The sequence below is a fragment of the Balaenoptera musculus genome, chromosome 5, assembly GCF_009873245.2.
Source record: "Balaenoptera musculus isolate JJ_BM4_2016_0621 chromosome 5, mBalMus1.pri.v3, whole genome shotgun sequence".
Lineage (NCBI taxonomy): Eukaryota > Metazoa > Chordata > Mammalia > Artiodactyla > Balaenopteridae > Balaenoptera > Balaenoptera musculus.
The window spans coordinates 11,563,076-11,575,711 of record NC_045789.1 but is presented as its reverse complement, the minus strand read 5'-3'; the positions used below and the strand labels follow the sequence as shown (position 1 = coordinate 11,575,711).

General features: G+C 36.3%; 1 protein-coding gene across 3 annotated transcripts in view; it reads right to left on the bottom strand.

Annotated features, from left to right (window-relative positions):
* Window positions 1–12,636, bottom strand: part of CCSER1 (coiled-coil serine rich protein 1) — a 1,333,501-nt gene that overhangs the window by 747,088 nt on the left and 573,777 nt on the right. For 2 of the 3 annotated variants that reach the window (XM_036852947.1, XM_036852948.1), the window contains exon 8: window positions 3,043–3,123. The exons of the other annotated variant lie outside the window; for it this stretch is intronic. In XM_036852947.1, coding sequence (XP_036708842.1) covers window positions 3,043–3,123 — 81 coding nt within the window. The remainder of the gene's footprint in view (window positions 1–3,042; window positions 3,124–12,636) is intronic. 3 annotated transcript variants of the gene reach the window in all.

The window sequence follows — 12,636 nt, the reverse complement described above, 5'->3', positions numbered from 1 at the left end:
TGATTAATTTGCCATTAAAGAGTTGTAATTCCTAGTCAGTTTTTCACATGACACTGAAATATCTGCATTTTGTTCCAGTAGTGAGTGTGAGTTATACCTGACATTTTTTGCGAGAAATTTTTGCCTATTAGCATATATAAAGCAGTCATCAATAAATAATAAATATATATTTGGTAAGTCTTTCACCCATCACCTATCAAAAACTGGTCTTAATTTTGATAGTGAAAAGTAATTGATATAAAGTTTGCCATGTTTTCTCTCAACATTTTTATGAAACCACTGAAACTTAATTAACTCATATACTGATTCGAAAACAAAACTCTAATGATAATCTTCACTGCCCCCCTAAAATAATATTTTGAGTAACAATGCTAAGAAATCTTAAGAAATAATCGAATGTATTTAGATTCAAAATTGTTACATAAATTCTTTCTTTTTTATTTCTTAAATTACACCACATTAGTAGCATTTTTGCTTTGAAGCTAAATGTTCTCAGAGTGAAAGTCACTGTAGAACTAAAATTTATGAGTAGAATTGTGTAATTTCTTGCCTTAGTCTACAGTACCTGGGATTTAAACAAAGTTGAAAACTCAGGGGACTATCTAGTCAAAATTTATACTGATTATATGTTTTAGCTCCTTCCAATTGCCAGCGGTAATGATGCCTAAGAACTCACTCCATGACACCAATTTAAGTCACAGCAATGTAGAAAACAGTCATAGGAAACCAGAGGATACATCACACACAAAGCTGTGTGTAAAAGAAAAGCAAGTATTATCTGCTGGGGTTCCAAGTGAAATCCAAATTCCCATTCCAGTACTGGAACCTATGAAAATTGGCACAAAATTGAAACCCTTAATTAACCAAACCACCTCATGAGCTACGGCCCAACACAACATATTTGGAAGTTGTTTACATTAAAAATACTACCTCACTTTTTACAAAATGTCACTTTTGTTCACTTCTTTGCTTCTTAGCGCCTGACATTTTCTAAATACAATCACTTTTATCTGGTAAAAGGGCTTTAGCACTTTCTCTCTCTAGTTGGGAGGAAAGAAAGAGTAGGATGTACAAAGAATAGATTTTGATTTCTACCAATTCAAGTGTAAAATTGTAAGATGGTATAAATGGGTCAATGAAAATATATTTTCCTTTAAGACATCCATTTTCTTCATAAAAATTTGGTTATTCAATAATGTTATTTAAGAAAAATAGATGATTATCAAATCTAGTAAAAAAATAGCATTATGTATAACAAATAATGTAAAATATATTTTTATTTCTTTGAATATTTGGGTGATAAATTTAATAAACTAAACTAATAGCTTTAGAATAACATGTTTTATAAATAAACAAAAATACCATTAGAAATAAAGTATGAATTTTTTTTTTCTAATAAAGAGATTTTATTCTAAAGATAAGACTATTATGGACTGAATAACTGTCCCGCCAATTCATATGCTGAAGTCTAACCACCGAAGTAAGTTAGATGAGGTCGTGAGGGTGGGGCCTCATAATGGAATTAGTGTCCTCCTAAAAAGAGGCAGAGAGACCAGAGTTTTCTCTCTCTTTCTCTGTCTGTCATATGAGGACAGAATAAGAAGGAGGCTACCTGCATGCCAGGAAGGGGCCCTTTGAAGGAATCAAATTTGCTGGCACCTTGATCTTGGCCTTCCCAGCCTCCAGAACTGTGAGAATAAGTATATGTTGTTTAAGCCACCCAGTCTATGGTATTTGGTTACAGCAGCCTGAGCTGATTAAGACAAAAACCAACAGGTGATAATTAGGAAAATTTATGTAAATATTAGCAGCATGTAAGCACTTTAAAATTATAGCTATATAAAAGGCTAAATAACAAATAATGCATTAAAAAGTCCATAGCTATATTTATGACAGCAAAAGCAGTCCCACAAAAGAACAATATTCTGTATGTGCAGGATAATCATTAGGTTCTAAATAAATTTTTAAAATATCTCTTGCCTCTAGTACTTTTTTTTCCTTTGAAACGAATGAAAAACATCAAAACTACTGTTTTCCTAACTTAAGTGATAGATTTCATTTGCATTATTGTTCAAATGACTTGTTCCATTCAGACTTTTAGTAAACTATTGAGCATGAAATTTTATTTGACTCCTAGAGTTTGACTTGTCAGTAACTCAGTTTCTTCGTCATTTGCATGTGGTTGTGCTTTTGTGAGTGTGTACATGTGTGAAAGAGAAAAAGCAGCTCATGAGAAAGAAGGCAAGAATGAAGCAACTGAGTAACAGGAAGACAGAAAGTGCCAGGGAGAGATTTGGATAAGGGGGTCAGTGGAAGAAGAGAAAATGAGAGGAAGAAAAAGGAAGACAGTGATTGGTACAGTAGATGGTAACCTCTGTATACACCAAAGGATAACAAATAAATAATAGATAATACAAGGAAGATAATTTGCTTTGGGCTTTTTTCCTAACATTTGAGGATAACATTAAGATACTGAAAATCTTGTTTAATAACTCATTCTTTGACATATATGTTACTGAAATATTAATCTAAATGACATATGACCCAGTCTAAAAATGGTAATCCTTATATGCCCTAATTTTTCCTTTTGTGATTGCAAGTTTTTGACCTTCCACTCACATATTTAGTACCAAACATATATTGAGTGTGGTATTAATCATCTGTAGGTGTGTAACAAATTAAATAGAACAAATATTTATTATCTCATTCAGCTTCTGTGAGTTAGGAATCTGGGTGTGGTTTAGCTGGGTGTTGGGCTTAAGGTCTCTCGAGGCTGTAATCAAGATATAAGCCAGGGCTGCAGTCTTCTCGAATACAGATCAACTCGAGCTAAAGCACCCTCTTCCAAGCTCACTAACATGAGTGTGTCTATAGGGCTGCCTCATAACACGGAATCTTCCGAAGGGCAAGTGGTCCAAGTAAGAGAGAGTAAGTTAGAATGACCAAGAAAGGCAGCCTAGATATGAATGATCTAATATATAACTTGGTAAAAATTACATTTTTCTCAGCAATCTACTTAATAACACACACAAAGATATTCACAAAAAAGTAGCCTTTTGAGTTCACCGTTAGGACAACCATTTGGTTTAGTTTAGCATCAGCAAACTGGAGCTCAACTGATTTCTAGGGAGAAAAAAAGATCACAGATAATTTTCAAAGCAGAAGAACTAACCGTTTAAACCTATAATATTATTTCAATCATCAAAGAAATGGCAAATCCAAAGTTCAAATACAATCATGTTATGATGCCTTCACTCTACAAAAAAATGTTCTATATTTTGCATTTTGCCTCTTTTAGAATTGTGAAGAGTTGCACTATTGCTAAATTATTTTCAGATTAGTTTACTATACCTTAAAAAAACAAAACAAAACAAAAAAAACTGTAGAACACAGAAAAGCAGAACAATGCATCTGTTACACACTGCACATTTCTTAAATGTCTTCTTATGGGATCACTCCAGAAGGCTCCGCCTGGGCAAATATCGCGAATGTTAAGATAATGAATATCATACACATTTTTTGAAATTTGAATGATGCACAGAGCATCTGTGAGGTAGCTGGGTACCATCTTAGTCAGATAAACGGCATTCGACTTGCTCTGTAGTACAATCACATTCAACAGGTAATTCATCTTAAGTTGAACTGAGTGTGAAAGTAGTGATGAATTGCTCTGGATCTCCTAAACCACAGAGTATAGATTAGAACACATCTCATATGAGCTCTAGTGCACAAAATTTAAGGGTCCTTAAGGGTCCATAAAGGTTTTATATCTTTACTGTCCTCTACTTCTGTATCAATGGAGAGATAAATAGAGTTACTGTCAGAATTTGTGAAACACAGAGAAAGACTCCAGAAAAAAAAAACTAAACTCCATTAATGTGTACGTATGTGTATAACGTTTAATTTAATACAAGATTGGCATTTGTCACATAAGGACAAGGTCCTTTTGATTATGATTTACTTCAAATTATTTGTATACAATTTATTACAAATAGGTAATATATACAAATAAAATCAATTAATTTCTGTTTAAGTGTTAAGATATTTTACTTCTACTTAGTTGTACCTGGTGTTGCTTAATATACACAATCCTGAAAATCTGATTTATAAATAAAACTTTTGCATAAAGAACATTTTACATGAATTGGGGAAACTGTGTGTTCAACTGCCCCTTGAACAACATGAGTTTGAACTGTACAGGTCCACTTATAAGGTGATATTTTTCAATAGTAATAATACAGTACTACACAATCTGCAAGGTTGGTTGACTCCACAGATGTGGAGGGCCGACTATAAATTATACTTGGATTAACCCCTGAGTTGTTCAAGAGTCAACTATATTTTCATAAAGAGAGTATCCATCTGCATTAGAAAGACTTACCTGCTATGTTCACACATGGGTAGGCTGTTTAATTAATATTGATGAGTTTCTTGTTTAGATTTTTGGCATATTGCAAGTCTCCAAATTTCAAACAATTTATGTTCTAGAAGTTTCTGTCTAGGTAAGTTATGAAAATGTAATATATGCATCCCCTTTTCTTCCTCCAATGTTTTCAGTGATCCTGCCTACTCTTTTGGCTTCAACCGCCTCCCATTATAGGAACCCATACAGCTAACAGTCATGAACTACTTGTACGACTTCACACAGACTGTACTTACCTCCATGCTTCCACCATCTTCCCTTCTGCTCAGAATGGCCTTTCCCTATTCTAGCACAATCTGACTTATTATTAAAAATTCAGCTCAAATATTAGCTTTCTGGGAAATATGGAATCTCTTGGTCAAAATTAGATGTGTTTACTTAAAAATCTATTTTAACCCTTAACAATCTAGCCTATAATTGTAGTTTGTTTGTTTCTTGCCCCACTCCTCACTAGAATGCAATTTCTTAGAGGAAAGAAACCATGGCTCAATTGACTTTGCAATCCTTACTACAGTGGAGTAACTGGAAAAGAATAAATATTTTTTTAAAAGTTATCTGAGTAAGAAAAATGGAAAGAGGGGAAGGCTCTCCTTTAAACCTCTGAATCCCAGATTCTAACAACGAAGAGTACAGAGAATCCTAAACAAGTCTTCAGGTGTATTTCTTAATTGTCAAAGTTCTGGAGTGATCCTTGGGTAAAATATCTGTATATTAAGTGTTCATAGGTCAAGAAATGTTTAAAGAAACACAATATTAGGATGCCCCTTCGGGAGTCAGGAAAGAAATTTATCTCTCACTCTGTTTAATATCTGCATACGGATGCACTGCTAATAAGTGTATTAGGATTTTATGCAGTTATTCAGAATCCTTTAAGGAGACCAAAGGCTATTTAAGAACCCATTTTTGTTAAAAACAGGTTTCCCAAAGGCCTTGTACAGTTTGTCAAATAATAAGCCAATTCAAGCTTGATGTAGAAACACCTCTGAGAACATAGGAGAGAGTTAATTAAGTGAGTTAGTGACCCGTTTGCTAAGAATTGTGTTCCTGATTGGAAAGAACCTTGGACAGAAGTATTTTACAGAGATTGTTGCAGACACAATGGGTTGCCATGATTTTTTCCTCTACATTTCATTTGAGAAAAGAAAGAAGTATAGGCCACCAAAGGAGAATGAAACAATGAGATACTTCATAGAATAAAGAAAATTATTTTGTATTTACAAAATGGTTGGTCAGTTTAGTAGGCAGTGACAAATTCTTATTGGTTAACAATACAATGTCATCATTAAAGCATTTGGAAGTGACATAGGCCAGCAGAAAAGAGAGCCTGAATTGCTATTAATATCCAAGTTACAAGTGACTTTCTAGGAAATCATGGGCTAGGGATTTTCAACTAATTCCCTTGTTGAGAAAAATAGTTTCCAAACATGGCATAAATTAATTTTCTTCATTGTTCTGTTAAACAGCTTAATTGGTTAAGTTTTATACGTTATTATTATAATTAATACTTTTAAAATTTTACACTTTTATTTTAATAAACACTTCTTACAGAGAAAATATTATGGCCTTGATACTCTGCTTTGCTTTCTGTTTAAATGAGGCCTGTCATTACACTCCATGCAGCCCACACCTCATGCACTGCCGTCATTAGGTGACAAGTGATATCTCTGTAGGCATAAGATACCTAAGAAAAAATAACCAGTATTTTTGGTGTGTTCCATACATGCAGGTTTATCAGTGATGCTGTCTATACTTAAAGACCAAGTGGTGGTCTTTTAAAGATTTATTTTTTATTGATTGATTGATTGCTATGTTGGGTCTTTGTTTCTGTGCTAGGGCTTTCTCTAGTTGCGGCAAGATGGGGCCACTCTTCATCGCGGTGCGCGGGCCTTTCAGCGTCGCGGCCTCTCTCGTTGCGGAGCACAGGCTCCAGACGTGCAGGCTCAGTAGTTGTGGCTCACGGGCCCAGTTGCTCCGCGGCATGTGGGATCTTCCCAGACCAGGGCTCGAACCCGTGTCCCCTGCATTAGCAGGCAGATCCTCAACCACTGAGCCACCAGGGAAGCCCCAAGTGGTGGTCTTTAAGCTTCTCAAAGGCAGCTGAACAGCTTCCCAGATTAGTTCTATTTATATTCTAGTTTTTTACTAGTTGGCTATTATCAATAATTTGTTAACAGTAAATCAGACAAAATACTTGTTCATTGTATTAAATGAATTAGAAATAGTATTATTGTTTACTTTTTGTCATTTTTCAAATAGTAATAGACAATCTATTACTTTTATTAACTATGATAATAAATGTTGTAAAAGACCCAAAATGACAAGATAAAAATTCAAATTACTGAAGAAGAGTGTACATTTTATATGATAGGAAAATATAAATGATCTCCTATCTCATATCTGCCCCTACTAGATGTTAACGGTAAAATCTTATTAACAGTAGCATTAATTCAAATGTGAAAAAAAGAGTGAAATTATATACAGTCAGCATTCATATTGTAAGTGAATGTAACATCTTAACTTGAGTGTATTTTTAAAATAATTTACTGGTTAAAATTATAGACACTTTCAACCCAAAATGGCATGGTATTTCTTCATTTACTCATTTATTCATTATATATCTTGTGTGTCTTATTCTAAATAGCCAATAATTATTACTTAAAGGACTACTTTATTTTTTATTTATTTTTTATTCAATTTTTTCTGATTTTGAGCTTCATGTGCTATTCTTTTTTTAATTATTAATTTTTATTGGAGTATAGTTGCTTTACAATGTTGTGTTAGTTTCTGCTGTACAGCAAAGTGAATCATCTATACATATACACATAGCCCCTCTTTTTTTGGACTTCCTTCCCATTTAGGTCACCACAGAGCATTGAGCAGAGTTCCCTGTGCTATACAGTAGGTTCTCATAGTTATCTATTTTATACATAGTAGTGTAAATATGTCAATCCCAATCTCCCAATTCATCCCACCCCTCCCTTCCCCCTTTGGTATCCATGCTTTTGTTCCCTACAACGGTGTCTCTATTTCTGCTTTGCAAATAAGTTTATCTGTACCATTTTTCTAGATTCCACATACAAGCGATATTATATGATATTTGTTTTTCTCTTTCTGACTTACTTCACTCTGTATGACAGTCTCTAGATCCATCCACGTCTCTGCAAATGACACAATTTGGTTCCTTATTATGGCTCAGTAATATTCCATTGTATATATGTACCACATCTTCTTTATCCATTTTTCTGTTGATGGATATTTAGGTTGCTTTCATGCAAAGGACTACTTTAACTTGGTACATAAGACTAAACAAATGCATATTTATAAAGTTTCTTAGTAAAATATTTATACTTTGTCTGTGATCTTTTATAATATTAAAACATAACTTTAAAAATTCATTTTATGACAATTAAGTAGTTCAATACAGCTATTTTAACCATTTAAGTGTACCTTTCCTTAACTCAAACTTCTTATATTTTGTAAATTTTGTGAAATCTATAAAGTTGTTCTTCATCTATTCATCATTGCTTTTTTACTAATATACACTTGTGGTGTATGTGTGGTGGTGGTGAGGAGAATATTGAAAAGAATTAAATCAGTTTTGTGTATAAAGATGTAGGTTTTCTATTTCTGAATAGATATATACATATATATATACACATTTAATTCATTTATATGTATATACACATTTAATTATTTGCATATATATATACATACACAATTAGAATATACACATATTTATATAAGATATATAGATGTTTAGAAATGCTGACATGTACACACTGCTATATTTAAAATGGATAGTCAACAAGGACTTACTGTATAGCACAGGGAACTCTGCTCAATATTATGTAACAACCTCAATGGAAAAGAATTTGAAAAAGAATAGATACATGTATATGTATAACTGAATCACTTTGCTGTACACACCTGAAACTAACACAACATTGTTAATCAACTATACTACAATATAAAATAAAAAGTTTAATTAATTAATTTTTAAAAATGCTTATGTATGGCTCATAGTTCCACTCTTCCAAGATGTTTCAGAAATCTATGAATTCAGGTTTTCTGCTTGCCTTTCATTTAAAGGTAGTATCTGGACGTTTAGGAAAAAGCAGTCACAATTTGTGACCATGAGATCAAGCTTACAGGAAAATTCTAATTATTCTGTGCAATCAGATTATTTCACCAGTATTTTATACATATGAAAACACTAGAATCATAGAAATTTATTAATTCTGGCACCTGCTCTTCTCTGTCCTTGAAAAATATACAGTCTACCTTATGTTCCCCTCTCATAGAAAGGCTATCCGTACAAAGTAAAACATCAGAGAACTTGCCATTCCTATAGCTGTTTCTGAGAAGTTCTTCATTTAAAAAGTTTCGTTTTATCATATCAGGTAATTCTGTGATGCCAGGGGTAGGTGCAGCTTGGCCCTCAAGCTGACCTTGGCAGAAACATAGGAGAGAATATTAATGAGGGCACTAACTTTGGCATTTTATACTAGACAGTAACTTGCCAAATCAATAAAAATGTCTCTCAACTGTTTGAATATCAGCCATCCCAAATGTACGTATGACAAATAGATATTAGGTATGAAAGAAGCATATAAACATCAGTGAACAGAAGTCATGACATGATGGGAATTATGTGACAACAGAAGCCAATCCTAAACAGAAGTTACTGGCTAGAAACAAAGGAAAATTGAGAGAAATTAGGCAATAGTGGAGGAGAAGAAGCAGATAAAGAAAAGCAGCACAGAAAAGGAGTAAAGAGTTTGGTCGACTAATGTGGTGACCGTTGCATATCAGACCATGAGAACCACAGTGACTACTAGAGGATGATGATTTTCCAGTTCGCCACGAGTTCTTTGCTGGAGTCGCCTTACACGAGTTTGCAAGAGCTGACTGTACTCACCTTTTCCCAACTCCAACTTCAGAGACTTGACCTGGTAGCTTGAAATTGGCCATGGTGGAGCAAGGGCACCATAGAAACTGGCAGATGCTACAAATCCGTTTCTCCTTAAAGGGCTGATTATTAACCATTTACCAGCACACCACTGGTTCTGCTTATTTTGCTTCTGAGGCTATTATTTTCCTCCTTAATTCCCTGTTTTATTTATAAAATAAACTCACTTTTACTGAAGTAGCTTGAGGTTTTTTGTTTTTGTTCTTGTTTTTTTTTTCTATTTCTCCAACATCCTGAAAAACCTGAATGTCATTTTCTAGTTATCCTTCCTATTCAGTGAGATTTATTGAAAGTCTATTATTAATTAGGCACTGTAGACAATGCATTATGCACAACCAATTCTGAGATAAATAAGACATCATACCAACCATCAGATCAATAATAGTCTAATGAAGAAACATAGGGAATTACTCCAATGCACTGGCATAGGTACTATAACTGAGCTTGTTTTGAGAGGTACAGAGGAAAAGCACAAAAGAAAGATACAGTCTACTACTTGGGAGGAAGTGTTGGTGTCTGAAAATATTACTCAAAAAATTTAATAGTGGATCTTTGACTTAATGATGACTAAGCTTTGGTTATACAGATAGCTTATAAGGAGGCACAAGTTGTTCTAATAGAGGAGACAAGAAAGGATTTAAGAGAAAAGGGACTGAAGGGAGCCAGTAGAATGGTGCTAAAAGATGATGGTGAAAGGGGGAAAATTCAGATATCATAGTCACAAATGTCGGTAAGCTGCTTCTCCCTCCAAACAGTTTATCCTGCCTAAACATCACCATGAGACATGAGAACTTCTCTCAGTTCACTGTCTTAGTCATCTGATTATAGTCCTGTTGTATTATTTTCTTATTCAACACACTGCATCTTCCTCACTTTAGCATCCTTTACAGCAGGGGTCTCCAACCCCCGGGCCATGGACCGCTACCGGTCGGTGGCCTGTTAGGAACCGGGCCGCACAGCAGGAGGTGAGCGGCAGGCCAGTGAGCGAAGCTTCATCCGTATTTAGAGCCGCTCCCCATCGCTCGCATTACCACCTGAGCTCCGCCTCCTGTCAGATCAGTGGTGGCATTAGATTCTCATAGGAGTGTGAACCCTACTGTGAACTGCACACGTGAGGGATCTAGGTTGCACGCTCCTTATGAGAATCTAATGCCTGACGATCTGAGGTGGAGCTGAGGCGGTGATGCTAGAGCTGGGGATGGCTGCAAATACAGATGATCATCAGCAGAGAGGTCTGACTGCACAGAGACCAAAATAAATCAATTGCTTGCAGACTCATATCAAAACCCTATCAGTGAGTGGCAAGGGACAAGCTGCATCTGGTGGCAGGCTTTATAGTGGCAAGTGAGTTGACGTACTTCAGTTGCACAGCTGCATCTGGTGGCAGGCTTTAAGTCAGAATCCAACACTTACTTTAGTCTGCACGTGGCCCGCCCATTATTTTATTTACCACTTCCATTCCCACACTGCACACTTGTCTCAGTCACAGTTTTGGTAAGCCCACAAGCTAACCCTAGCCAAAATGAGTAAAACACAAATGTCGCTGGCGAGCTTCTTTGGGAAGGGGGAAAGACCCAAGGATGAGACAGCAGAAGACTCGAAGACTGCCAACAAAAAGAAAGCTGCATTTAAAACAAAATACCAAGAGTCCTACTTAAATTACGGGTTCATTGCAACAAGTGATTCACATTCTCCAAGCCCGCTTTGTTTAATGTGTGCTGACCAGGTATCCAACAAAGCCATGAAACCTTCAAAACTGCTTCGTCACATGGAGACCAAGCACCCTGCATTAAAAGACAATCCTTTGGGGCTTCCCTGGTGGCGCAGTGGTTGAGAATCTGCCTGCCAATGCAGGGGACACGGGTTCGGGCCCTGGTCTGGGAAGATCCCACATGCCGCGGAGCGACTAAGCCCGTGAGCCACAATTGCTGAGCCTGCACGTCTGGAGCCTGTGCTCCGCAACAAGAGAGGCCGCGATAGTGAGAGGCCTGCGCACCGCGATGAAGAGTGGCCCCCACTTGCCGCAACTAGAGAAAGCCCTCACAGAGAAACGAAGACCCAACACAGCCATAAATAAATAAATAAATAAATAAAATTAAAAAAAAAAAAAAAAAAGACAATCCTTTGGAGTTTTTCAAAAGAAAAATATGTGAACACGAAGAACAGAAGCAATTATTCAAGGCCACCACTTCATCAAATGTCTCTGCACTGAGAGCATTATTCTTAGCAGCTAACCGCATTGCTAAAGCTAAGAAGCCCTTTACTATCGGTGAAGAGTTGATCCTGCCTGCTGCTAAGGACATTTGTCATGAACTTTTAGGAGAGGCTGCAGCTCAAAAGGTGGCACGTGTTCCTCTTTCGGCTAGCACCATAACTAGACGAATTGATGAAACAGCAGAGGATACTGAGGCATAACTGTTAGAATTAATCCAGGTTGACGAGTCTACCGACGTTGACAACAAGGCAAGAATGCTGGTTTTTGTGTGATATGTTTTTCAGGAGGATGTGCATGAGGATATGTTACGTGCACTTTTGTTGCCAACCAACACCACAGCTGCAGAACTATTCAAGTCTTTGAATGATTACGTACCAGGAAAACCGAATTGGTCATTTTGTGTCGGTGTATGCACGGACGCAGCGGCTGCCATGACTGGATGGCTTTCTGGTTTCACTACTCGGGTCAAAGAGGTTGTTTCTGAATGTGAGTCTATGCACTGTGTCATCCATAGAGAAATGCTGGCTAGCCAAAAAATGTCACCTGAACTTAACAACGTTTTGCAGGATGTGATTAAGATTATCAACCACATTAAAGTACATACCCTTAACTCACGTCTGCGCAGCTCCATGAGGAGATGGACGCAGAGCACACACGTCTTCTCTTATCCACAGAAGTGAGATGGCTTTCTAAAGGGGAATCACTGGCCAGAGTTTTTGAGTTACAAGAGCCGTTCCAGAGATTTCTTTTAGAAAACAGTCACCACCAGCAGCACATTTCAGTGACAGAGAATGGGTCGCAAAACGTGCTTACTTGTGTGACATATTCAACATGCTCAACGAACTCAATTTGTCACTTCCGGGAAGAATGACAACTGTATTCAAGTTGATAGAGAAAGTGGCTACATTCAAAGCCAAACCGGAATTATGGGGGTGACGAGTGAACACTGGGATTTTTGACATATTTCAGACATTAGCAGAGATTTTGAAAGAAACTGAGCCAGGGCCTTCTTTCTCCCAGTTGGTGCAG